At 49.4% G+C, this 23862-nt stretch overlaps 1 protein-coding gene across 2 annotated transcripts; it reads right to left on the bottom strand.

Annotated features, from left to right (window-relative positions):
* Positions 1 to 3487: 3487 nt before the first annotated feature.
* Positions 3488 to 18814, bottom strand: PPP1R3F (protein phosphatase 1 regulatory subunit 3F). Of its 2 annotated transcripts, none has more exons than XM_065901166.1 (4): positions 17814 to 18814; positions 8252 to 8307; positions 7951 to 8033; positions 3488 to 5256 (listed from the first exon to the last, which is right to left on the bottom strand). In XM_065901166.1, the coding sequence occupies exons 1-4, from the start codon at positions 18812 to 18814 to the stop codon at positions 3961 to 3963; spliced, it is 2436 nt and encodes an 811-aa protein (XP_065757238.1). In that variant the 3' UTR covers positions 3488 to 3960. The 2 variants fall into 2 exon arrangements, with proteins under 2 accessions (XP_065757238.1, XP_065757239.1); XM_065901167.1 differs by having other exon boundaries at positions 3961 to 5256; positions 7951 to 8030; positions 17814 to 17833.
* Between the last annotated feature and the right edge of the window lie 5048 nt (positions 18815 to 23862).

Below are 23862 nucleotides of genomic sequence, written 5' to 3'. Positions count from 1 at the left end.
AGACCAGGGCTCGAACCCGTGTCCCCTGCACTGGTGGGCAGATTCTTAACCACTGCACCACCAGGGAAGTCCCTATTTAGTCTTTTAAAATGTCTTTCGATAAGGTTTTATATTTTTCCCAAAAAAATCTTGGCCTCTTTTGTTAATTTCTAAGTAGTTCATACATGGTATCTTTATTAAAATTTTCTTAGTTTGTTGTTAGCATATAAAAGCAATAGTTCTTTTAAAGGCATTTTTTAAATTTTTTTTATTTATTTATTTTTGGCTGCATTGGGTCTTCGTTGCTGTGCATGGGCTTTCTCTAGTTGCGGTGAGCAGGGGCACCTCTTCATTGCGGTGCGCGGGCTTCTCATTGCAGTGGCTTCTCTTGTTGTGGAGCACAGGCTCTAGGCACGCAGGCTTCAGTAGTTGTGGTGCATGGGCTCAGTAGTTGTGGTTCGCGGGCTCTAGAGTGCAGGCTCAGTAGTTGTGGCCCGCGGGCTTATTTGCTCTGCGGCATGTAGTATCTTCCCGGACCAGGGCTTGAACCCGTATCCCCTGCATTGGCAGGCGGATTCTTAACCACTGCACCACCAGTGAAGTCCCTAAAAGCAATAGATTTTTAAATATGGATTTTGTATCAGAAATCTTCTTAAATTCTTAAAAATTCTAATAATTTATCCATGCACTATTTTGGATTTTCTAAATATACGGTGGTATCATCTACAAATAATGACAATTCTGTTCTTCATTTCCAATTTTTAAACATTTTCTTTCTCTTCCTTGCCTTACTGTGCCTGCTAGACCCTCCAGTACAATACTGAGCAGAAATGGTGATAGCAGGCATATTTGCCACGTTCCAAATATCAAAGCTCTTAACATTTCACTTCTGTCATTTACTGTAAATCTTTGTAGATACCCTTTAAGAAAATTTATTCAACTAATTTGCTAAGATTTTTAAAATCATGAATAGATGTCGAATTTTATCTAACCCTTTCTCTACATTTATTAAGATGATTGTGGTTTGTCTCCTTTAATCTGCTAATGAGGCAAATTATGCTGATTGAGTTCAAGTGCTAAACCACATCACAGGTTTACAATAAATCTAACTTGATCATATTATTCTTTTTTAATATATTGGATTTAGGCAGTGCTATAGAGTTAATGTTTGTGTCCCCTCAAAATTCGTATGTTGAAACCTAATCCCCAGTGTGACGGTATTAGAAGGTAGGGTCTTTGGGAGGTGACTAGGTCATGAGAGTGGAGCCCTCATGAATGGCATTAGTGCCCTTATAAAAGAGACCCTAGAGAGCAACCTTGCCCCTTCACTATGTGAGGACACAGCGAGAAGACAGCCGTCTAGGAACCAGGAAGTTAGTCCTCACCAGACAGCAAATCTGCCGGCACCTTGATCTTAGACTTCCCAGCCTCCATAACTGTGAGAAATAGATGTTTGTTGTTTATTAGCCACCTAGTCTACACTATTTTGTTATAGTAGCCTGAACAGACTAAGACAGGCAGTTATCATTTAGCTTAAAATAGTTACATCTATCTTCTGGAGATTGTTCTGTAATATTCTTTTCTTACTCATCAGGTTTTAGTATCAAGGTTATAGCAGCCCCATAAATTGAATTAGGAATGCTCCCTCTTTTTCTACACTCTGGAATTGGTTCTATAAAATTGGAATTATTATTATTATAAATAATTATTATAAATAATAATTATTATTCCTGGAGTATTTCACCAGTGAAGCCATCTGGAGACAGTTTTGGCAAGCTATATGTCTGTAGTGATTTGTCCATTTTATCTAATTTTCAACCCAATTGGCATAAAGTTGCTTTTTTGGACATTGAGCAAATTGTCACATCAGTGGAGGGCCACAGACACATGTCTGGACTTTGATATTTGACAAAGTCAGAATATGCTCATTGAAAGGTGAAATATGGGTGTGTTGAATTTGTTTTCACTAGCTGTTTTCCACTTCCAGACCTCTGCAATGCTATTCCTTCTTACTGGACTGCCCTCTCTTCCCCTTCATCACCTAGTGGATTCCTTCTTGCTTTGTGTGGTGTTTTTGTTGTTGTGGGTGAGGGTGGGGGGAGTTGCTTTGCTTGTTTGTGCACCACGCGGCTTGCAGGATCTTAGTTCCCTGACCAGGGATCTAACCCGGTCCCTGGCAGTGAAAACACCAGGTCCTAACCACTGGACCACCAGGGAATTCCCGCTTCTTGTTTTTTAAAATGCAGTTCAGGTACCACATCCTCCAAGAAGGCTTCCAGAGTTCCCACAGTGGACTAAGCATCTGTCCCAGGGTCCCCGCAGCTCACTGGATCCATCACTGCTAATGTACTAACCACACTGCACTGAAATTCTTTCTCTGCGTCTGTCTCCCCCACTAGACTGTGGGCTCCTTCCTCTGTGTCCTCAGAGCAGAGCAGACGTCAACACTTGTGGAACTAAAGTGAGCTGTAACCACTGAATGACCAACTAAGTTCTCTAGCCGTGTCTCTATATTTTCCCACATACGTTTGTTTGTTCTTTTATTTCATTCAATAGGTATTTATTGAGAACTTACTATGTGCCAGGTAGTGTTCTAGAAGAGTGGCCAGTGAGGAAAGAGGAAAGAGGAAAACTACGAGAGCATGGTATCCTGGAAACCAAGTGAAGAAAGGATTTCAAGGCTGAGGAGATGGTTAACTGTGTCAAAGGCTGCCAATAGGTCAAGTAAGACGAGGTCTGAGACTTGACTGTTGATAGAACAATGTGAATATCATCAGTGACTTCAGCACTTTTGCTGAAGTGGTTGGGCAAAAAAATCCAATTGTGGTTAAGGAAAAGCACTGGAGCCCTGGGGGAGAAGGACTGAAGAAAGCTGGTATAAAGTTTTGCTGTGAAGGGAAGCAAACAAATATATGGTGTTTTATTTTGCTATGCAGAGTTTTTTATTTGCATGCAGTATATACATCTATCCTTTCTTTCAAAGCTTCTGGGTTTCCAGTTTTGAGTTAGAATGCAATGTCTGTGGACAGCAACTCTGAAATGAATTTTTCACAGGACATTAAGTCCTCTGTCCTTTCTGAGGCCTCCTCACTCTTGAGGGCAGAGGGCTCTCCCTGCTAGTGTCAAAGGCTGTGTTTTGGGTTTTTTTTTTTCCACTAACCTCAAAACCTTGTGGCTGATCCACAACAAACATCCCCTCAACCACAGCTGACCACATGTCATGCGGTCATGTATGTGACACCAAACACTCATGTGGCCACCATTCTTCCTCCCTCCCTGGCAGAATGTGAAAAAGACCAAAGGACCTGCCCCCCAAAGACCACCAGACCACATGGATTAGTACCATAAGATGAGGTGACACAGATCCTCAAGGACATATTGAAGCAGCAGCAGCAGGCAATGACCACATCCCACCCACCCCTACCCACTCCCCACCGTGGTCCTCCCACAGAACGTGACCACCCTGCACATTCAGACCCAAACAGGAGAACACTGCACAAGACGACACATCGTTTCTCATAGAGCTGTATTGTGGCATATAATAATAGGTACTCTATATAAATTAAATTAAAAATAAAGCTCCAGCAGGTTGCACAGGTTGGCTGTTAATAAATATATCTCTGGGTAATTGTGCCCCAAGACCAGCTCATGACCACTCTCCCTCATCCAGAGAATTATACAAAAATAAATACAGGCTTGGGGGGGGGGGCGGGATGGGAAGGGAGGACATGCCCAGTTCCATTCTGAAAGTTCTCACTCACACCATCCACCCATGCTGTTTCTCTCCACTGGTATCACCGCAGGGAGCCCCATGCTGACTGGAGAGCTAAGGGACAGGAAGGCCTCTCTCCAGTCAAGCATTCTCAGAAGCAAAGGACCCTTCGCTGTACAGGCCACACATCCCATCTGAACCCTCTGGGGGGAGGGGCTACCCCTCCCCAGAGAGGGGGAACCTGTTATTGCTGATCTCACAAGCAGCTCCTACGAGAACCAGGCCAGAGAGAGGCACAGCGCAAGCACCAGGAGGGACATACCACTGTTCAGAGCCACGGGGACCACCACCAGCCCAGCCAGGACCCCCAGAGTCTGGGTCAAGGGCCCCCAGAGCTGGGGAGGCAATACACACACACTCTCTGCAGGGGCTGCTAGGGTTGGAGACCTCTTTGGGGGCTCAAGGCTTGGGCCTGAACCCTCTTCATCCTGGGAGCTCACATGGGGCCTGGTCAGGCTGGAAGGACAGACTTCAGCCCCCAAGGAACCAAGGAGGGGGAGATCTTGCCCCTGCAGGACTGGAGCAGCTGGCTCCTTGCCGAATACAGAAACCGATCTGTCTGCCAACTCAGTGGTAAACTCCATCTGGACTTCTGTCCCCCCTGGTGACCCAGTCACCCCAGCTATCACCCTATTCACATGCAAAGAGTCAGAGTCCTTGCCCATCCCCTTCTCTGGAGCCCCAGTGAACTGACCCTCCATACTCAGAACCACAGGGCTGTTACATCCTGAGCCTTCTGCCCACGGGAGCCACACATCTCCCATAGTGGCTACCACAGGATGGGCCCCAGAGAGGATTTCCGGAGGCGATTCCTTGGGGGTGTCCCCTTCTGGGCTGGAGGGTATGATGGGGAGCCCCTCTTCCCCCTCCCCCTCTTCATCAGGGTCCTCGGTGTCCTTGATGAGCTCCACACCACGCCCCAGCCTGGCATAGTGCAGCGTGATCTCCTCAGCCAGGGCACTGTTCAGGGCCCGCTCGGGGCCAGGCCACTTCAAGATCAGGTCGCGGTCCGTGAGTATGCCCAGGGGATGGCTGGGAGATACCCCCCCATCTGTGGGGCCCTCCCCACTACCTCCTGTCCCACCAGCAGCCACGGCAGCCCGCAGGCGGCTCAGGTGGGACAGGTAGAGCTGCTCCAGCTCCTGGTCAATGGTGTCCTCGCCAAGCAGCTCCTCCAACCCACTCACGACCTCCAGACCCCCGGGGGTCTCATCCATGATAGCTCCCACTATGGGGTCCTTTCGGCCCCTTCCATTCTCTCTGGATACTTCCCACGTAGCCTCCACCTGTCGCTGGCTGGGTTCCAGGAAAGGCCCAGCTGCCCCCTCACTTGCATCGGGCCCCGAGGCCTGGTCCCTGGGAGAGCCACCCAGGCCACAAAGGGAGGAAGAGAGGGGAATCCTGATGGCCGGTGCCTGTGGGACCTCTGTGAAAGCCACAGGTGGACTTCTTCTGGGAACATCACCTTCCTCTGGGGGTTTGCCAGTCACTGTAACTTCAGAAACCTGGAGCCATAGGGGGAGGGGGGAGGGAGGGGAGAGAAAGGGAAGGGAATGAAGAAGAGGAAGGGATGGAACAAGCAGAGACAGTGAGAATTGGTGACAGCGCACATCCAGCCCCACAGGTGTTTCCAAGTGAAAACTCCATAAAGAACTATAATTTTCTTAACTCCAAAGACTATGTCTACATTAAAATAACAAAATTAGGTAGAATAAAAGGGGGCTTCCTGTAGATCATAAAGCTGAGGAATTCAGTGGGCACCAATATCTGGTGAATGACTACCAGTAACTACTGTTGGTTGACCTCCAAAACATATCCAGAATATCCATATGAATTCATGTATTTTCTCTTTTAAACAAAATTTATTTCCTAGCCCTGTCTTTTGACAAGGCCTAGAAACAATGACCAATCTAGTAGCAACAAGCACATCTAGCACCCAGATCTTGGTTTCTAAATACCATTCTCCACTGAAAGGAATCAGGGCTTCTGAAATAAATGACTGTTCCCAGGTTCGGGGCAGGGAAAGTACAAGATGAGGCTGGGACATATTGACATACAAGAATGTGAGAAAGTGCTCAAAGAATGTTGGGGATGTATCAAAAGAACTCTAGAGCCAATGAAAATAAGCTCCCACTGGCCAGAGACAATTCAATTTAAGTGTCAAAATAAATAAATAGGTGCAATGGGTTGAAACTCATCAAATATGTTTAAAATTTATGAGTTATTAATGCCACCCCAAAACTTAAAACCCTTAATTGGTCACCTTTGGAGAAGTTCATTTCTTCTGAAAACTGGTAAATAAAAGGGAAGTTTTTAAGTATTTATCCAGCTTTTTCTATACAAACTATATACCCTTAGGGCATATATGCTCAAGGTAGCCAAATAGTTGATGTGAGAAAGTTTTTCTTTAGAGAAGAATTCCAGCTAATAAATAAAATGGAAATAGAATTAAGTAGAATCAATTCTATTTAAATTAATTTAATAATAACAGGTTATATTTAATAAAAGTAATAGTAATTAAATTTAATACTAGATGAAATTAATTAAATAGAATAAATTAATAAAAATGGAGTAGAAATGTGTTTCCACGTGGATGCAATCAGCCAAATCCAGACTGTGGGAAACTCTATAGGACAAACAAGGCTTCTTCAACAAACAAATTGCAAGAAAAGTGAGACAGATTTAAAAATCTAAAAAGACCCATCAACCAAATACAATGTATTGACCTTGTTCGGACCCTAAAATACTTATGAGACAAGGAAATTTGAACACTGACCAAATATTTGATGATCCTAAGGAATTATTGTTAATTTTCTGAGGGGTAATGTGGCATTGTGGGGTTTTTTTAAAGAGTGCTTAATTTTCTGAAATACAAACCAAAGTATTCAAGGATGACATAAAGTCTGGATTTTTTCCAAAATAATTCCATAGGGAAGGTGAGAGGAGGGGCTGGGGTATAGAAAAATGTAGGAATGGACGTGTTGAAATTTGTTGAAGCTGGGTGATGAGTATATGTGGATTCATTATACTGGTTTCTTTACTTTTATTATTTATTATTTTTTTTTTTGGCCACTCGCATGGCACGTGGGATCTTAGTTCCCCGACCAGGGATCAAACCCATGCCCTGTACAGTGGAAGCACGGAGTCTTAACCACTGGACTGCCAGGGAATTCCCAGTTTCTTTACTGTTATATGTTTGAAAATCTTTGTAATAAAAAGTTAACACACACACACACACACACACACACACACACACACACTTACATCTCTAGAATCTCTCTATCTCCCTGCCAGCACCAGCATCGCTCACCTGGACCACTGCAGTGGCCTCCTCCTCAGGGTCCCCCAGCTTCCACCCTCAACCCTGCAGTCTATTTTCCTCACAGCAGCCAGAGGAAGCCTGTTAAATCCTAAGTCAGATCATGGCCCTCCTCTGCTCAAGACCCTCCTGCGGCTCCCCTGTCGTCCAGAGTAAAAGCCAGAGTCCTCTCCATGGCCCGTGAGGCCCCACGTGATCTGTGCCTCCACTTCTCCCACCTCACCTCCTGCCGCTCCCCCTCACTCACTGCTCCGCTGCAAGGCCTCCTCCTTGCTCTTCCTCACACATACTAGCCATGGCCCCGCCTTGAGGACTTTGCACTTGCCTGAGATGTTCTTCCCTTACCTTAGTTATCCACATGCCTCACTATTCCACTTTCTTCAGATCTTCTCTCAAATCTCACTGACCACCAAGGCCTTCCCTGGCCACCCAATCTGAAGTTGCAAACGTCTTCCCTCCCCCAACACCCGCCCCACACACACATACACTCTCTCTCTCTCTCTCTCCTTATCCCTTTATTTCTTTTTTCCTTAGCACTCATCATCATCTAAAATACCATATATTTTAACTGCTATTTTGTTTTATCATGTCTCACTCCACTAAAATGTAAGTGAGCCCCATGAAGAGACAGTGTTTGGATCATTACTGTATTACCAGTGTCCCTAACAGTCTTTGGCACAGAGCAAGCACTCAATAAATATTTGCTAAACTAACAAATGACATTTCTATAAGCCCAGGCAAATAACTGCATTCTACCCTTCTGCCACCAAGTTCTGATTTGGGGGGCCACCCCCCAACCTAGGGGAGACCCAGAGCAAGTCAGCCCCACCACCCAGCCTCCCATCGGGCTGTCCATCCAGAGGCTGCCAGGCCTGCTTACCTGAAGTGTCATCTGGGGCCACGGACGGAGAGGCGTGGGGGCCACCAAGGGACCCACTGACTCCTGGACATCAGGACGCTCTGCTGGAAAGAAGAGGACAGCGTTGGGGCCAGGCAAGGGTATAAACAAGCCTGGTTTGGTTAAGAAAATATACTCTTCTAGCCAACTGGCAGATTTGCCTCTGAAGCTTTCTGTGACAGTCTAAGGCAGAAGGTGCGTCTTAATTTGTGGAGAAAGAAAAGGGGAGGAAGAAAGAAATGTTAAATATAAGCTAAAAGTCCCCAGCCTGCCAATTGCTTACCCACAGCAGGGGTATTATCGTCTGCACTCTTCATCCTCAGCTCCTCCTCGTTAGGCCTGTGGGGCGGAGGAGAGAATGCATGGATCTGATGCCCTGAAAGGCCGGTTCTGCCACCTACCGGCACCTTCTGAGCCTCTCTGCTGGCCCACCCTCACCTGACAGCTGCTGTTTTCTCTTCTGCTGCCTCTTTCTATCCTCTGGTCATAAAGTCCTACACACTCACTGTAGAAAATTGACGAAATACAGGAAAGCGTAAGGAAGCAGGAGAAAAGTCACACATCAGCCAGAGGCAACCATCGTTACCATTTTGGAAAATTTCATTCCACACATTCTGTGAATCGTTTAGATTCTGCGGGCATAATTTTGCAGCTGGCTTTGTCCATTTAACAGTAAGAAGCAGCATTACATACTTTTGTAAACCTTTGAAATGGCTGCTTACTACCCCTATCACATGGGCTGACCTTAATGTACGTAGCCATTCCCTTCCTACTAGGCAGCTAGGTTGTTTCCTTCATCTTGCTCCCACAAAGCAGACTTTGGCAGACATCATTGGGCATAGCTTAGTGAACATTTTGGATCATTTCTTTAGAGTATACTTCTGGCTGTGGAGGAAACCATCTTTTCCAAGAAAGGGCAAGCAAGGACTGTGGGGCACAGGAAACAGCAAAGGGAAGGAAGGAAGCAACTGGAGAATGGGAAGGAGGTCAGCGGAAAAGGCAGTAACCCGAGATCACAGAGGCCTAGGTCCCTCCGCCAACCCTCCACCCATCGACATATCAGCCTGGCAGGGCACTTAACCTCCCTGAACCTCACCCTCCTCACCTTAAAACGGAGCACAGGGGAGCCAGCATGTGTACAGCAAACACAGGGCAGTCGAGGGAAATGACATCAAGCCAGACACCAGGGCCTGGCACAGAGCAGGGGCTGAATCAAGCATAGATATTTGTTGGTCTTTTTCCTCATTTGCCAGGCAAGTCAGACCCCAAGGTCTGAGTGGTGGAAACCAAGGGTATTTCAGTCAATCCCTGCCAGTGGTGAGGGCATGAGGATCATGGAGAAATCGCTGTTCTCATTCTCACCAATGAGTATCAACTGCTTACAAATTAAGGCAAATGAGGGAACCATTAACTAAAACACATGCGGAGACCTGAAAAGAGCTGAGGTAATAACTCAAACCTTCTTTCTTCCTCAGAAGTAACAGGATGATGTTGACATTTCGGTAAGTGGTTGCAACTTTTTTGAAAACACATAATCAGTTACCTTCACAATTACCTACAGAAACAGAATATCACTAGCTGACCTGAATATAGTGCTTACTATGGTACTTCGTAGCATAGCTTCACATATATTCATTTAATTCTCATGAGAACCCTATGAGATAGGTACTTTTACTCTTTTGAAGTAGGCAGTTTTATTATCCTCATCTTACAGATGGTGAAACAGAAGCCAAGTAAATGGCTCAAGGTCATGCAGCAAAGATCGAAACCCAGGTCATTCAGCTCCTAAGTCTGTGCTCTCAACCAACAAACTGCTCCTTCTTGGATGAGGGAGGCTGGGGTCTTACCACAGCCTCATCTCCAATCCTTTCCAGGGCAGATAGAAAGAGGCAGCAATAATGGACAAGATCCCTCCCTCCACCTTCATTCAAGCTTTGCTTTTGATCTGCCTTTTGCCCACACTCTCATTCCCAGTTTCCCTGCCTTCAGGGGACATGTGGCTAGGAGACCACCAGACACAGAAATAGCTGCAAGAACTGGTTTTTATTAGCACCCTTGGGGAGGAAGCTTGAACCATGTACATGGATCTAGAGTCTGGAAGATCTGGAAGGGACCATCTGGTTTTCTCCACAGACTAGGGCTCACACATCACACCAGAGGTATTTGAGTCAGAAGACTACAGGGCATGAAGTAGGTGACTCCAGGAGCCCAGCCATCAATTCCTGCACTTCACGGATGAGAAAGGGGGATTCGGAGCAAATTGGCTTGGCTCTGCACCACTCCCCTTAGTAGGTCAAAAATCCAGGTCTTTGGATTTGTGGCCCAACACAATTTCTGCTGACTTCTTTTGCTAGTGTAGTCCTTCATTAGAGAAAATGTCATCTTCCTAGGGTCTTCTAAAGCAAGCATCCTCAAGACCCGCAAACAAACAGAGAGGCAGCCCTCCTCCCAGGGCAGGGCTAGGCAAGCCTTCCCCTGCCATCTGGCCCAGTGCAGGTGCATGATAACCAGGCTTCTAAAAGCCACTCCAGAGTCCTAGATGTACATGAGAGAGAAGAGAGGGGAACTCAGGATGCAGCCAACCAGCAGGAAAAGAACTTCATGGTCCATTTGAAGGAAAAAGAGAGAGAAGAAAAACAAATACAAAACAAATCCTTCAGCCCCCAGAACATCTCTTCCAAAGCCGGGGAGGGTGAGAAGAGGGGGAACATCCAAAAATCACGTCAAGTAATTCAGCCAATCCCCAAATCCACGAAGTCAGCAGAAGTACACAGGTCACTCTCCCTACTTCCAAAGTCAGAGAGATGAAAGCAGGAGGCACAGCATCTATTGTTCACCTCCTCCACCGTGGGCCCTTTTCATTGATACACCAAGTCATTTGAAAACCCTCACATCTCTCCTTCAAAGCAACACCCTTCCCTTTGCAGAAACTGTTCCCAAATGCAGAAACTGAGGCTCAAGGAACAGTATCTACACCTACTAACTACTAACTACACACCACACTGATAACATCCAAAGAGGGTTCCATTTTGAAGACAGTGTGTGAAACTGTGGGCTTAAAAAAAAAAAAACCACTAAATATCCTTGAACTGTCTTTCACAGTAAATATTCGGAGGCAGCTATGACTTTAATCAAAAGGAGGATAGTGAAAGAAATGGAGTACAAATGTATACTGACTCACTAATCAGTAACAGAGAAGAGGGGTTCTTAGAAAAATGGGGAGGGAGATTAAGAACAAAACTGTACCTCCCGTATGCTTGCTAATTTTCGAGAAGGAAACTTGCTCTTTTGGCACCAACCCCACACACGCCACGTGGTATTGCCTCAAGGGCAGTGGGCAGTCACGAACCGGAGCACAGACCAGGGGGCATCTTGGACACTCATCCTCTGGGTGCTCTCGTGAGAACTAGTCAAGACAGTGTAGTCCAGGATGGGCCGTGTCAGGCCTGCATGCCTGTCTCCTGGGTGTGAAAAGTCTTCCTGCCATCAGGAGACTCAATGGCCTGACCTCAGAAGGCACCCAGGGAGACCAGGGTGTGAGATTTCAGAAAGAGGTGCTGTGGGCCCCAGCCTAGGCCAGCCAAGACAGAACAAAGAAGTCAATCGCCACAGAGAGTGAGTGAGCAAGTGAAGGCTGACAACCTCTGTGGAGAAGAGCAAAGCAGACTTTCAGAGCAGTCACATCACTGCCACCACCACCCAAGTCCTCTGAGAGCACCCCCAACACTCGTGTTTTCAAAGAACCTGGCCAGCCCAAAGTGGGTCATGCACTGAAACCCAAAGGGAAACTCAGCAGACCCCAGCTCCCATGCAGTCAGCCTGAAGATAACGCTGACTCTCCGAGGGGACAGGTGGCTTCGGAAATCTGCCCGAGATACTTGGAATCCCAGTTACCCTGAGCCATCTGCTTTCTAAAAACAACAGGGTTTGAAGGAGGCTGTGAAAGCCACCAAGTTATGTGGGGTACTTCTCTGTCTTCCCCAGCTAGTCTGTGTCAGTGTCAGTTCTGGGACTTATGGACAATCCAGCAGGGCAGAGGGAGGAAGCTGAGCAGTTTGTTGTGCTATGAGCTTCTGCTACAGCAATGACTTCATTCATTTGGCCGTGACCCACGGTAAGAAATACGTTTTACATCATAACCCAGCACACACCCATATATACATCTCTCTGAAAACCAGTTGTTCTTTGAATGAGATAACGCTTACCTTTACTACGTGTTGTGATGCACTCATTATTTTCTATGCTATTTTTTTTAATGTTTGTTGGAATCCAGTAAATTTATTTCACATCTTAATAAGGGGTCATGACATGTAGTTTTGAATAACCCCAGCTCTGCCACCTACCAGCTGTGTGACCTGGAGCAAGTTACTTAACCTCTCTGTGCCTCCGTTTCCCCATCTGTGAAGAGGGTATAATAGTAATACTTACCTCAGAGAGCTGTTAGGCAGATTGAGGAAATATTTGAAAGTCGCCTTTAAAGTGCTTAACAAACAGTACTCCACTCCAAATTCCCACTGAGAGAAACTGAGGCTCTGAAGAGGAAAGCAACTTGCCCAGCATTGCCCAGCTGGTAAGACACATCACCCAGCCCGGCACAGCAGTTGAGAACTGGGGCACCAGAGCAGGAGCACCCAGCTCAGATTCTGGCTGTGCTGCTTTCATAACACGTGGCCTCAGGCCCACATCCCTCGACCATGATGCCCTATCAATTTTCCGTGGAAAAGAGGATCACTTTCACACTAAAATCCTCACTCCAGACAACTGAGATGACCCCTGGCCCATCCTGTTTCGACTTTGATTGTTCTGATTTCCCAACTGCCAACTCAGATAGCAAGTTGGGTCCCCATCCACTCAGCTACAGGTACACCTAAAAATTATTGAGGGCTTACTGTGCATCAGCCCAGGGCCAGACTCTGGAGACACAATGGTGAGCAAACCCGACTAGGAAGCTTACAATTTAGCGTGCAGGAAGACATCAAAAAAAGATACTCACACTCATTCTTTCAACAAACATTTATTGAGCACCCGTTAAGTGCCAGGCACCGTGGCAGGCCCTGTGGGAATACAGTGGTGAACAAAAGCAGACCATGTCCCTACCCCTCACGGAGCTTACAGTCTAGCAGGGCAGAGAGGGTCATCCGATAATCCCCTAATGAAGGTCTAACTACAAACCGAGGTCAGGGCCTTCAGAAAAGGAAAGAATGCCCTAGAACAAGGGGCCTTGGCCCAGACTACAGGGTCAGGGAGGGCTTAAGATGCTTAGAAGGAAAATGAGCAATGGAGGGGTCAGGGAGCGAGGGGCTGCTGAGGACTCTATGGAGGTGATGGAGTCAATCTCGAACAAGGGGAGTTTGAGGCATCTTTGGGACATCGGCCAAGTAGAGATACTGAGTTTGTATGTATGAGGCTGAAGGAAAGAGTAGGGAGAAAGAGAAGAACCAGAGAGTTCAGAGGAAAAGCAGCAGAGGATGGTCCCAAGGCAAGGGAAGAAAGTGTTTTAAATAGGAGTGCTCAACCACTTCAAGAACACCAAAAAGCCACCTATGGAATCTGGCAGATGCAGGGGCAGAAGTGAGTGGAGAAGACAAGTGTAGGCAACTCTTTAGAGGGGGGTCGACAGTGAAGGGGAGAAGGGTGATTGGGTGCTGGCCAGGAGCAGTGGGGACAGAGGTGGGGTCAAAGCACAGATTTCTAAGACAGCAGAGACACTGGCATGTATAAAGGCCAATAGACAGGCTCAAGCGAGGAGGGCAGTGAAAAGCTGCCAGGAGAGAAAGGGTAACTGATTATGTCAGGTTCTGGAGCAAGTGGCAGAAAACTGGAACCCAGAGCACAAATGGGGAGACTGGCCTGAGGGAAGAAAAGGACCCCCCTCCTCCCCTGTAACACAAAGGAGGGAAATCAGTTTGCAGGCTTGGGGGCTACAAGTTGTGGGGAGTTCCATTCTTATAGCTTCTACTTGTTTTTTTGAAGCAGGAAGTCTGAAGGTAAAGAACATTTGAAAGAGTCACCTCAGGGACGAGACAAGAGTGGATCAGAATAAAACAGTAGGACTGCCAGGCAGGGTGGAAAATGACCCTGGATTTGTGGCAATGCTCATCTCCTCTGCTCTATGACATTCTCTAACAGGGCTTGCCTGCTTGGTTGGTCAGTTGCTATAAAAAGACCCAGGCCTGAGGTGGTTGGGATGGACAGGCTTCCAGGAGGAAGCACTCTTAGAACTGAAGGATCAAAATGAGACTGCAGTGGGAACCGGACCAACATTCCTGATGAGGGAAACAGCATGGACAAAGGCCCTGAGGCAGGAAGGGGGAAAGCACCTTGGAAAGACCACAGTGACAGAAGCTCAGAAGGCAGAGGATGGCATGAAGTGAGACTAGATGCCCTGGAGGCCAGACTGGGGGAGAGGTCATGGGGTGCTCAAAAGCCATGCTGCAACTTTCTTGGTCTTTATTTTTAAAAGGAATAGGACACCTCCCAAGGGTGTTAAGCCAAGGCAGACCTGGAGGGCTCTCCTCCCCACACCAGCCCTGGGATTTTGGACTCTGGGAGCCTCAGTTTGCTCATCCAGAAAAGAGGGATCGAAACCATCTATCTCACAGGGAATGTTGAAAGGATTAGATGAGACTGTAAACGCAAATACTCCGCAGGGTCTCTGCCAGGTCTTGTACAACAAACCCTCCATCCCTGCCCCTCCCACCCCGTTCCACCACCGGCCCTTTGACATCTTAGCGCCAGTCTGCATCTTTGGCCCTGTTTGAACCTAGCACTGTGCCCAGCACATGGTAGGCCCTCAATAAATGCTTGTTGATGGATCAGCTCTAAGCCTAAGGGTTATCAAAAGCCTGGGCCAGCAACTCGAGGAATGCAGCCATTTCAGTTTCTGAGCTGTATCCTGAGGGCTAGCACAGGCTTCTCCCGTGTCCCCACGTGACGTGGCTGTGCTGGTGCACAGTGGACCTGCAGGCAACACTTCCTGAATGGGAAGCCCTCTACAACAGGGCTCCCGCAGGCTGAGGCTATCCCCTAAGATCCTCTACCACCTCCCAGAAGGGCTGGGTCGCAGGCAGCGGCTGTTCTCCAACAGCACTCCAAGTCACCGGCAGCACGCAGGTTTTAAAACAATAATAAGTTGAAATGTACTCGCCAAGAAAGCCACCGACCTACAAAGAAAATCTTATCGCTGATCTTGCAATGAGCACCGACCTCCCCTTTGCAAGAGCTGAGATCAAGATAAAGAAGCTATCGAAAAGCCATCTGCCCACTTAAAATAATATCATAAGTCATGTTAGGAACCACAGACCTGGGGCCAGATACCAAAACAATTGTCTGAACGGGCTGCTTCAATTTCTCCTTAAAACCACCCATGTATGTTAAAAGAAAAACACCCTCCCACCCACCTTGGCCCTGCAAGCTTTTGATTTCTCTGTTCCCTTCCTTTCACACTCTAAAATGACCAAACTCTGTTACCCAAACTGACACGTCTTACAGACAAGGCTCCCACGACAGCCAGCTGGAATGACGACTCGGGAAAAGTGACAGAAATTAAGGCGAGGGGCACTGGAATGGCTGGATATCTTGATCTGGGTGATGGTTTCACAAGGGCATACATATGTAAAAATCTATTGAGCTTCACACTTAAGATCAATAAAGGAAAAAAAAAAAGCTAGAAGGAAAGCAAGACATGCTAGGAACATGGGAACACCTGGAGCGAAATGCAGAATTTGCCCTGAATCCTATCAGGCCTTCAAGAGGAACAGTAGTTTTTAAAAAATGTCCCTACCGTCTTGTCCCTGGTCCTATCACTCACTCGCTGAGTGTACTTGAACAATCTGGCTCACTTCTCTGAGCTACCTCAGTTTCCCCCTCTATTAAATGGGCATAACCATAGCACCTACACCACACAGCATGCACAGTGGGACTCAGGAGAGAACAAACTTGAAGCTCTCAACACAGAGATCAGTAAATGTTGGCCACTGTTAATCTTTCAAAGCTAACACCATGCTTCAGTTACCTTGCCCATGCTTGCTGTGTCCAATCCAAGCACACAAATTGACTGTCATTCCCCTTTAGCAGATGAGAAAACGGAGGCTCACAGATGAAGAAACTGAGGCAAAGCTACACAGCTGGTGATGGACAGAGCAGAGTTTGGGAGGGGAATCCAAGGAACTATCTGTGATTCCCTAAGCATTAATACTGACACCTATACGGCACTACTAAGAGCCAGGCTTGGTTCTGAGTGCTCTTACTCATCTCCTGTGAAGTAGCTGCAATAATTCTCTCTGCTTTACAGATGAGGGTACTGAGGCACAGTGTGGTTAAATGAGTTGGCCAAGATCATAAGGCTAACAGATGACAGGACTGGGATTTGAACCCAGGCACTGATGTCAGAATCCACACTCTTACGCCTGTAAGGAAAGCCATGCTGCCTACCCTGCTCAGATAGTCTCAGGTTACTGTTACCAACACAGGTTGGTAAGTAGGTACTTGTCTGCTTGCTCACTTACCCAGGCACATCTGCCCACAAGCCCCAGGCTAGACCCTTCTGAACCACTCACAGCCTAAGGCCCTTCCAGGATCACAAACATCTTGCTGCAGCCAGAGGCTTCTGATCAAGCATATGCAAGGTCCAAACAGCATTTTCCCATTCCCATTTCCAGTCCTCCCAGGAGCAGGGAAATGTATGCATTTCCTACATGTGCTTGGAGAATCTACTTATGCCAGGTTAGACTTAGGTGATTCCCCCCAAAATCAGGCCTAGCTGCTACTCTTGAAGAACTCATGGCTTGACAGGGAAAACCCAGGAGGATCTTGTATCAGGGGCTTCTGGGGTTAAGTGGTTCCTTCTCCCAAGCCCTGAACGGTCACAGATGGTGCAGCAAAAACAAAGGTAAAGAGCTTCCAGTCCAGGCCCATCTGGTTCTGCCTCTGCCAGAGCCACTGCTTCTTGTGAGAGCAGGGGCTCAGCCCCTCAACTCCACAGGAGATATCAGACTAAATTAGAGCAAAACAGTAAAGAGAGTGCACAGGCTTCAAGGTCAGACATGGCCAAACTGGAAAAGCCAGGAGCCATCACTTCCTCAACCAGTTTCTCCCTCTAGAACTCTGGCTTCCTGCTCCATCAAATGGGGATCAGATTCCCTGCCTCCCACGGGTAAGGACCTTGGTCCACACTACCGTATCACTGCAGTTCTCTCCACTCCAGCACACTACCCTTCATTCACACCAGATTCAGTCCCACCTCAGGACCTTTGCACTTGCTGTTCTCTCTCCCTAGAACACCTCTGCTCCCATTATATGTGCAAAACTATTCCTCTTTATCATTCAAGGTTCAGTTTAAACAGTACCTCCTCAGAAAGTCCTCCTTGTTCCCTTTTCTACAAACTCTCTCCCTCCCCATATCTGTGCATAACTCTTATCAGCATCCAGGACTCACTTTCTCAAAGGCCTTCCCCAAACACCCTACCTAAAGCAGCTATTCCCTCCCAAACTGTCCCCTTACTCTATTTTACTTTCCTCTCAGCAGCTAAACTTATTCGTCTGTATCTTATCCACCTGCTGGTTTTTTCAAACTGTCTCTCATAAAAGCCTGTATGCTCCCTGAGGGCAGGTAAGATGTCTGTCTTGTTCAGGGCTTTACAGTGCAATTCAATAAATGAATGAAACCCCAGTAATTAAAACACAGCCTAGCACATGTTTGGTCTCCATTACTCTTTGACCGACTGACTGAATGCGCCCTCCTCCCTGTCCCGGAGAGCAGGCCTCAGGGGCTCCTGGGTCGGAATGCTTGTCCTCCATCCTAAACACAGCACTGCGTTGGCGGAGGTGGCGCTGGCAGACATTACCTGCGCCTCACCGGCTTCATGCAGCTCTTCAGCTGCCTGGCCTCAGCCTCCACGGGACCCTGGCACTCGGGCTGTGGCTCCAGCTGCTGCAGCTGCTGCTGCTGGGGCAGCCCTTCGGCATCAGTGGGTGTGGGAGCGGGTGCAATCCGGAGCAGGACTGTGTAGTTGCGGCCGTGGTTGTTGGCCCAGAAAGTGCCCTCGGGGGTCTCATAGCGCACCACGAAGTCCAGGCGCGCCCCATCGCCCGCACCCTCAGCAAAGGGCAGCTGGAAGGCAAAGCGGTCGGTGCGGCCGCCGTCGTCGGGCGAGGAGGCGGGCGCCTGGCCGGGGCCCAAGCCAAGGCCCAGATCCAGGATGGGATCTCCTGCTCCAGGTCCTCCCGCTCCTGCCCCCGGCGGGCTGCGCGGGACGTAGCGCGCTGGGTGGTCGCAGAAGGAAGCCCAGCCGTCGTGTGAGGCCCGCACGTGCACCGCCTTCTCAAAGGAGCGGTTCAGCACGCGGACCAACCCGCGCAGCACCGGCGGGCGCCCCCCAGGCACCCACACCCCGGCACCCCCGGGGACCGCTCCGGGAGGCGGCAGCAGTGCCTCCAGCTCCACCATGACGCGCCCCAAGCGCTCCAGACGGCCCGGCGCGGGCGGCAGCGAAAATGCGGGCACCAGGTAAAACCCCCCGCCAGCGGGAACGGGGCACAGCGGCGAGGGCTCGGGGCAAGCCTCCTCTTCCTCCTCCCCTTCATCCCCATCCTCGCCATCGTCGTCCTCGTCAGCCCCACCGCCGACGCCATCTTGCCCGGCCGCCACCGCCATCTTGCCCGCCCCGGGCCCGCCCCACGGCCGGTAGCGGCGCAGCTGCGCCAGCGGCAGCCCCAGGGCCTCGTCGGCGAACAGCACCCTCCGCGGGGCCACCGCTGCCTCGACTGAGGTACGGGGCTCGCCCGCGGCCGGCGAGGGGGGCGCGGGATGCCGCAGCGGGGCCTCCACAGGGGCCGTGCGCGCCATATCGGCGGCGGCGGCGGCGGCGGCACCGACGGCACCGGCAGCGGGACCGGCGGGGGCAGGGCCTGAAGGGGCGGGCAGCCAATGGGAAGGCCAGCGCTGGGGGGAGGGGGATACGACTCACGGGGGGGGGGCGGTCGTAGGCGGCGAGACGACAGGTATAGCGGAGAGCCAATGGGGAGCCGCGCACGCGTGACGTAGACGGTGAAGCGAGTGCAGGGGAAGCACGCAGCCAATGGGGATACCCGAGAGTGGGCGGTGTAGGAGGCGGGATGATCGGGGATCAATGGGGACGCGTGAATGGGGGGGTGCGGGGTCCGGGATGAAGAGAGCAGAAGTAGGACAGCTAATGGGGAAGTGGGAGCGGGAGCGGCGTGGGAGCGGCAGGGAAAATGGAATGGCTACAGGCGATGGGGGCAGCAGGGAGCGAACGGAGAGGCCGGAACAGTAGGAGATCCATGGGTTGCGTAGGTAGTGGGACGGAAGGTTGAGGCAGCGAACAGCCAATGGGGAGCCGTGCAGCGGTGACGTAGAGGAGGGATGACGATAATGGCTGCAGCGAGCCAATGGGGAGTCTTGTGAGTGTGCACCACGCCTTCAAGGGGCGGTGCCAGGGCGGGACTAGCCAATACGGAGACTAAAAGGTGACCAAGAGGCGGTATGTGAGCGGCCTCGGAGGCGGGACTGGAGGGGAATAGCCAATGGGGTGGGTGATGAAGGCGAGAGCGAGGAAGAGAGGTAGCAGATAGCCAATGGGGGAGTCAGAGTGAAGGCAGTTGAGAACTCAAGGGGCAGTGCAAGAACGGGATGAACCAATGCTGAAGCTAGAAAGTGTATCGGGCCAGAAAGACCCGGAGGTGGGACGGGAAAGAGCAGAGCCAACGGGGATGTTGTAGCTGGTGTGAAGGAGGGGATGAACAGCCAATAAGGAGGCTAGAGGAGAGGAAGGTTCGTAGGCCGTCTGAGCTGTAGAGTGGTCGGGCCTCTGAACCGTAGAGTGCGGGCAGCCCTTAGAAAGAGTATGCCTCTCATGGATGGATTTACCTTCTTCTTAACCCTCCGTGACTCCCTATTGCCCCAGGGCTATGAATGCCCAGAGCCCCTGAAGACCTAGACTGCATCCTAGTGTGAGATCTGAGAAAGCAAAACGGACTCTCCTGTCGCAGTTAGTGGGTCTGCCCAACCCAGCTCCGAGCCTTTGCTTGAGCGGTGCCACCAGCCGAGAATGCCCCTGATTATCACCCTCAGTGTTCTCCAGGACTTGGCACCATTGTTGAATGAATGGCCAAATGAAAGATTGAGTTTTCGGGGAAGATTAGCTTTTTCTAACTCCAGCTCAGAAAACACTGAGCGTGACTATGCAGCCAGGAGTTGGTCGGGCATGTTGGCAGATATTGACTAACGTAATCACAAATCAAAGCCCTGTCTTTCTTGCGGGACTGAAGCTTCACACCCCACAGTGGCCTCACCTCCCTTCTTTCTGTCCCTGGTCTCTGCTCCTACTGTTCCCTCTCCCAGGAGTGCTGCTCCTTCTTCCTCATCTAGTGGACTCCTTTCATTCCCCTTTCACTCTTCCTTTGAGATCCCGCCTTCCGTGGGAACAGAATTGTAGTTTGTGTCCACTGAACATGGCCATTCATACATTCCCCCTTCATCCTGGGAGGATTTTCTGAACACCTACTGTATGCAAGGTTCTGACTCACAGCATCCCTAGGAGGGAGGCAGTTCCACCGGCGGGCTCCCCTCCTCAGGTCTCAGTGTCCAGGATGGGGTTATGGGCCAGGAACCAATCAGTATGTTTAGTTGCAAATAACAGGGAAAACCCCACAAAATAATATGGGCTTAAACAAGATAGAACTTTTTTTTCCTCACCTAAAAGTTCAAGCTGTTAAGTAGTCCAGGGACTCCTTCCTGCCCACAGAGTTAGGGTGTTGTCTGTGTCCTGGTGTGGCCCCAAGACTCTCATCCTTCAACAAATCCTGTCAGCTCTCCATTCGATATATTTCCCGAATATACCCTCTCCCCACCCCCTCCACTGCCAGCGCCATCATCAGTCGCTGATGATGTAGCGACTGCAGTAGCCTCCCTCATCATTGCAGTAGCCTCCCTCTCACTGATCCCTCTGCTTCCATCCTCACTCCTAAAGTCCATTCTACACTCAGCAATCAGAGGGATCCTGTTAAGTCCTAAGACAGTTCACATCTCTCCTCTACTCACAACCCTCCCATGGCCTCCTACTCACTCAGAGTAAAAGCCAAAGTCCTTACCATGGGCTACAAGGTCCTGCATGGTTTAACGGCCCCCCTAGTCCCCTCTCTTACCTCACCTCCTACTCCTCTTCCTCTCACTCACACCATTCTAACCACACTCTTACCTCCTTAGTAGACCTTGAGCAAATCGGACACACTCCCACCTCAGGACCTTTGCGCTGGCTGTTTCCTCTGGAATTACTCAGATATCTACATGGCTCCCTCCCTCACCTCCTTCAAGTCTTTGTCAAAGGCCCACTTCTCTGGGGACTTTCACCAACCTCTCTATTTAATCCTGTCCACTCTCCCCCAGAAGCCTCCCATGTGAGAGGATATAGTGCAGTGCAGAGAGGAGATGGGGACCTCTGCCCCTCTCTGCCCACCTGACCCCTCAGCCCTCATTCTGCAAGGGTCCTGGCTCTCAGCAGCAGCAGCATCACCCGTCACTCAGCTTTCCTCCTTCTTTTCTGGCACTCCTCTCATGGAGCAAGTGACAGTAAGGGAGAGATGGTTTGGGGAGGACGTAGCCCACATCTCGGACCCTGAAAGAGAAAACCAGCCCCCTCTCTCAGGAGGGAACAGGTCCTGAGGCAGGGAATGGGGCCTCGGCTTCTAGAACTGACCTGGTTTATAGTTACATGGGACATGTAGGGAATGTTCAGAACCAAGTCGACAGGGAGCAAGGGGTCATTAATTAACCTTAGGGACATCCCTAAAGTTGGACTCCCTCCTGATGAGCACACGCCTCACCCCCTCTCTTGCTTCCAACCACATGCCATATCTTTTAAGCCCCTGCTGTATGCAGGGTCCCTGCAGGCCTTCAACCTGAGACCTCACCCCACTTGGTGCCTCCCCTGCCTGCCCGGCACACACAGGCCATCTTTGGGTCTCAGACATGTCCCACCAACTCAGAAGCCTCAACCAGTGAAAGTTTTGTTTTGAACTAATGGTAGGGAGGGTTGGGTTCTTTTTTTTTTTTATTGCTGTTGGCTGATTTTTTTTAGGTTTTTTTTTTTTCTATTCACCTATTTTTTTTTTCTCTTGTCTTCACAAAGCCAGGCCACCAGCCCCCCTCTGGGCTTTTCCAGAAAGGTGAGTCTGAGTTGAGGAAAGAGGCTCTCCTTCTTTTGAGGATTTGGGAGATGGTGGGAGGAAAAGAAGCAAAGGGGTAAAGGGGTGGGTCTTGGCCAGTAGGTTTATACCATGTGAATAAAAATCTGTTTCAAATTTCTCTTTCCCAGGCCTGAAGCCAGTCTTGCAGACGGGTTGGAGTGGACATTGGATGACAGAACTCTGGGTTATGCAGGGCACTGGAGAGCCAAGGGCAGGGAGTCTCAGCCACGGCCTGTCAGGAGAAGCCCCTGGGGGCTGGTCTCCCCTGTTGACCATTGGTTGGAGGGGGTGCCTGTGGAGGTGAGGAAATGCAGCCGCCAAGTCTTGGACAACCTGAAACCTTCAAGCCCCCAGAAGAATCTCCAAATCTCAGAACCTCCCTATCATTGCAGCCTAGAATTTAAAACCTGAGACGGTTGTGCTCAAGGAAACCTGGCAGTTTCAAAGGCCAGCACCAATGGAACGCAAGGCCCCTATCCTCCAGCTCTGTGATATTGGGCAAGTTGCCCGACTACTTCGTGCCTCCGTTTTCCCCATCTGTATAACGGCCACGATGACAAGATGGAAATCCAAGGGCTGTGGTGAGGATTGAACACGATAATTGTGAAAAGTGTTTGACGCTGCATCTGGCACATGGAAAATCTGAGATAATTGTCGGCTACGGGGATGATGGTGGATATTTAGAATCCTAAATCCTTGGAAACTGGGACTTTTCGAAGTAGAAAATCGCAAAGGCTGAGGGCCTTAGAAGCATCAGGCCATGGTGTCCCTGACCATGAGAAGGTTGGGGTCCCAACGAGCCTCTCTAGGCTTTGTGAGGATGGATTCATTAATACTGGGGCCTGGTTGGGACCTTCCCCTCTGGGTCAGAGCTCTCAGGCCCTAAGATGTAATGAGGCAAGACTTTTCTCCCTTTCCTCATTCAGTGATGTTCAGTGGATTCTGGGAGCCAATGATTCTCAGACTCTTGGATTCTGTGAATTGTCGGGGGTAGGGAGGGACTCCCTGCTTTTTTCTCCATGAAGTAACTTCCATGCCTCTCACCCTCTGTGAGAAGATGGGTTGCAAGAGTATCCGGAGCTCCCCACCCCTGGGCAGTAAGACCGTGATGACCGTATCAATTCCACTTAAGGGGAAACTGAGGCCTGGACCAGAGCAAGGCCTCTGGAAACGCAGCCCTATTCCATTTCTTTCCCTGGTGTTTCCCGTCCACATGTAGCATCTCAGTTCCTTTCTTCCTTTCCCCAGAGACCGTCAAATATCCCCTCACTCACAGAGTGGCATCTCTCCCTGCCTGGGATGTCCCTGTGATTTGAGTTCTTTTCCCTTTTTTTCTAACTCTACACACTTTTGTTTTAAAAACTGTAGTTTCTCATGAGCCCTGTTATCTCATTGATACCTCTCACCTCTGTAGTGAGGGGAAGAAATCATATTTTCAGATGACTCGTAAAGGGCAAAGAAAAAACCCAAAATTTCAAAATTTCCGTTTAAGTCTCATAATCAAGAAGAGGAGAAACAGAGCGAGCGAGTGAGAGAGAGAGCGAGAGAGAAAAAACTATGAGAACCCCCCCCACCCCGTGATTATCAGCGTACACACTCATCGAAAAAAAAATTGGATTATTAGAAGAGAGAGGTCTGTGGCTTCCACACCGTGGTTTTTCTTCTCGGTATAAAAGCAAAGTTGTTTTT

Source organism: Phocoena phocoena, chromosome X (assembly GCF_963924675.1).
Source record: "Phocoena phocoena chromosome X, mPhoPho1.1, whole genome shotgun sequence".
Classification (NCBI taxonomy): domain Eukaryota; kingdom Metazoa; phylum Chordata; class Mammalia; order Artiodactyla; family Phocoenidae; genus Phocoena; species Phocoena phocoena.
Note: the sequence above shows the minus strand (reverse complement) of the source record. Positions and strands in the feature narration are given on the sequence as shown.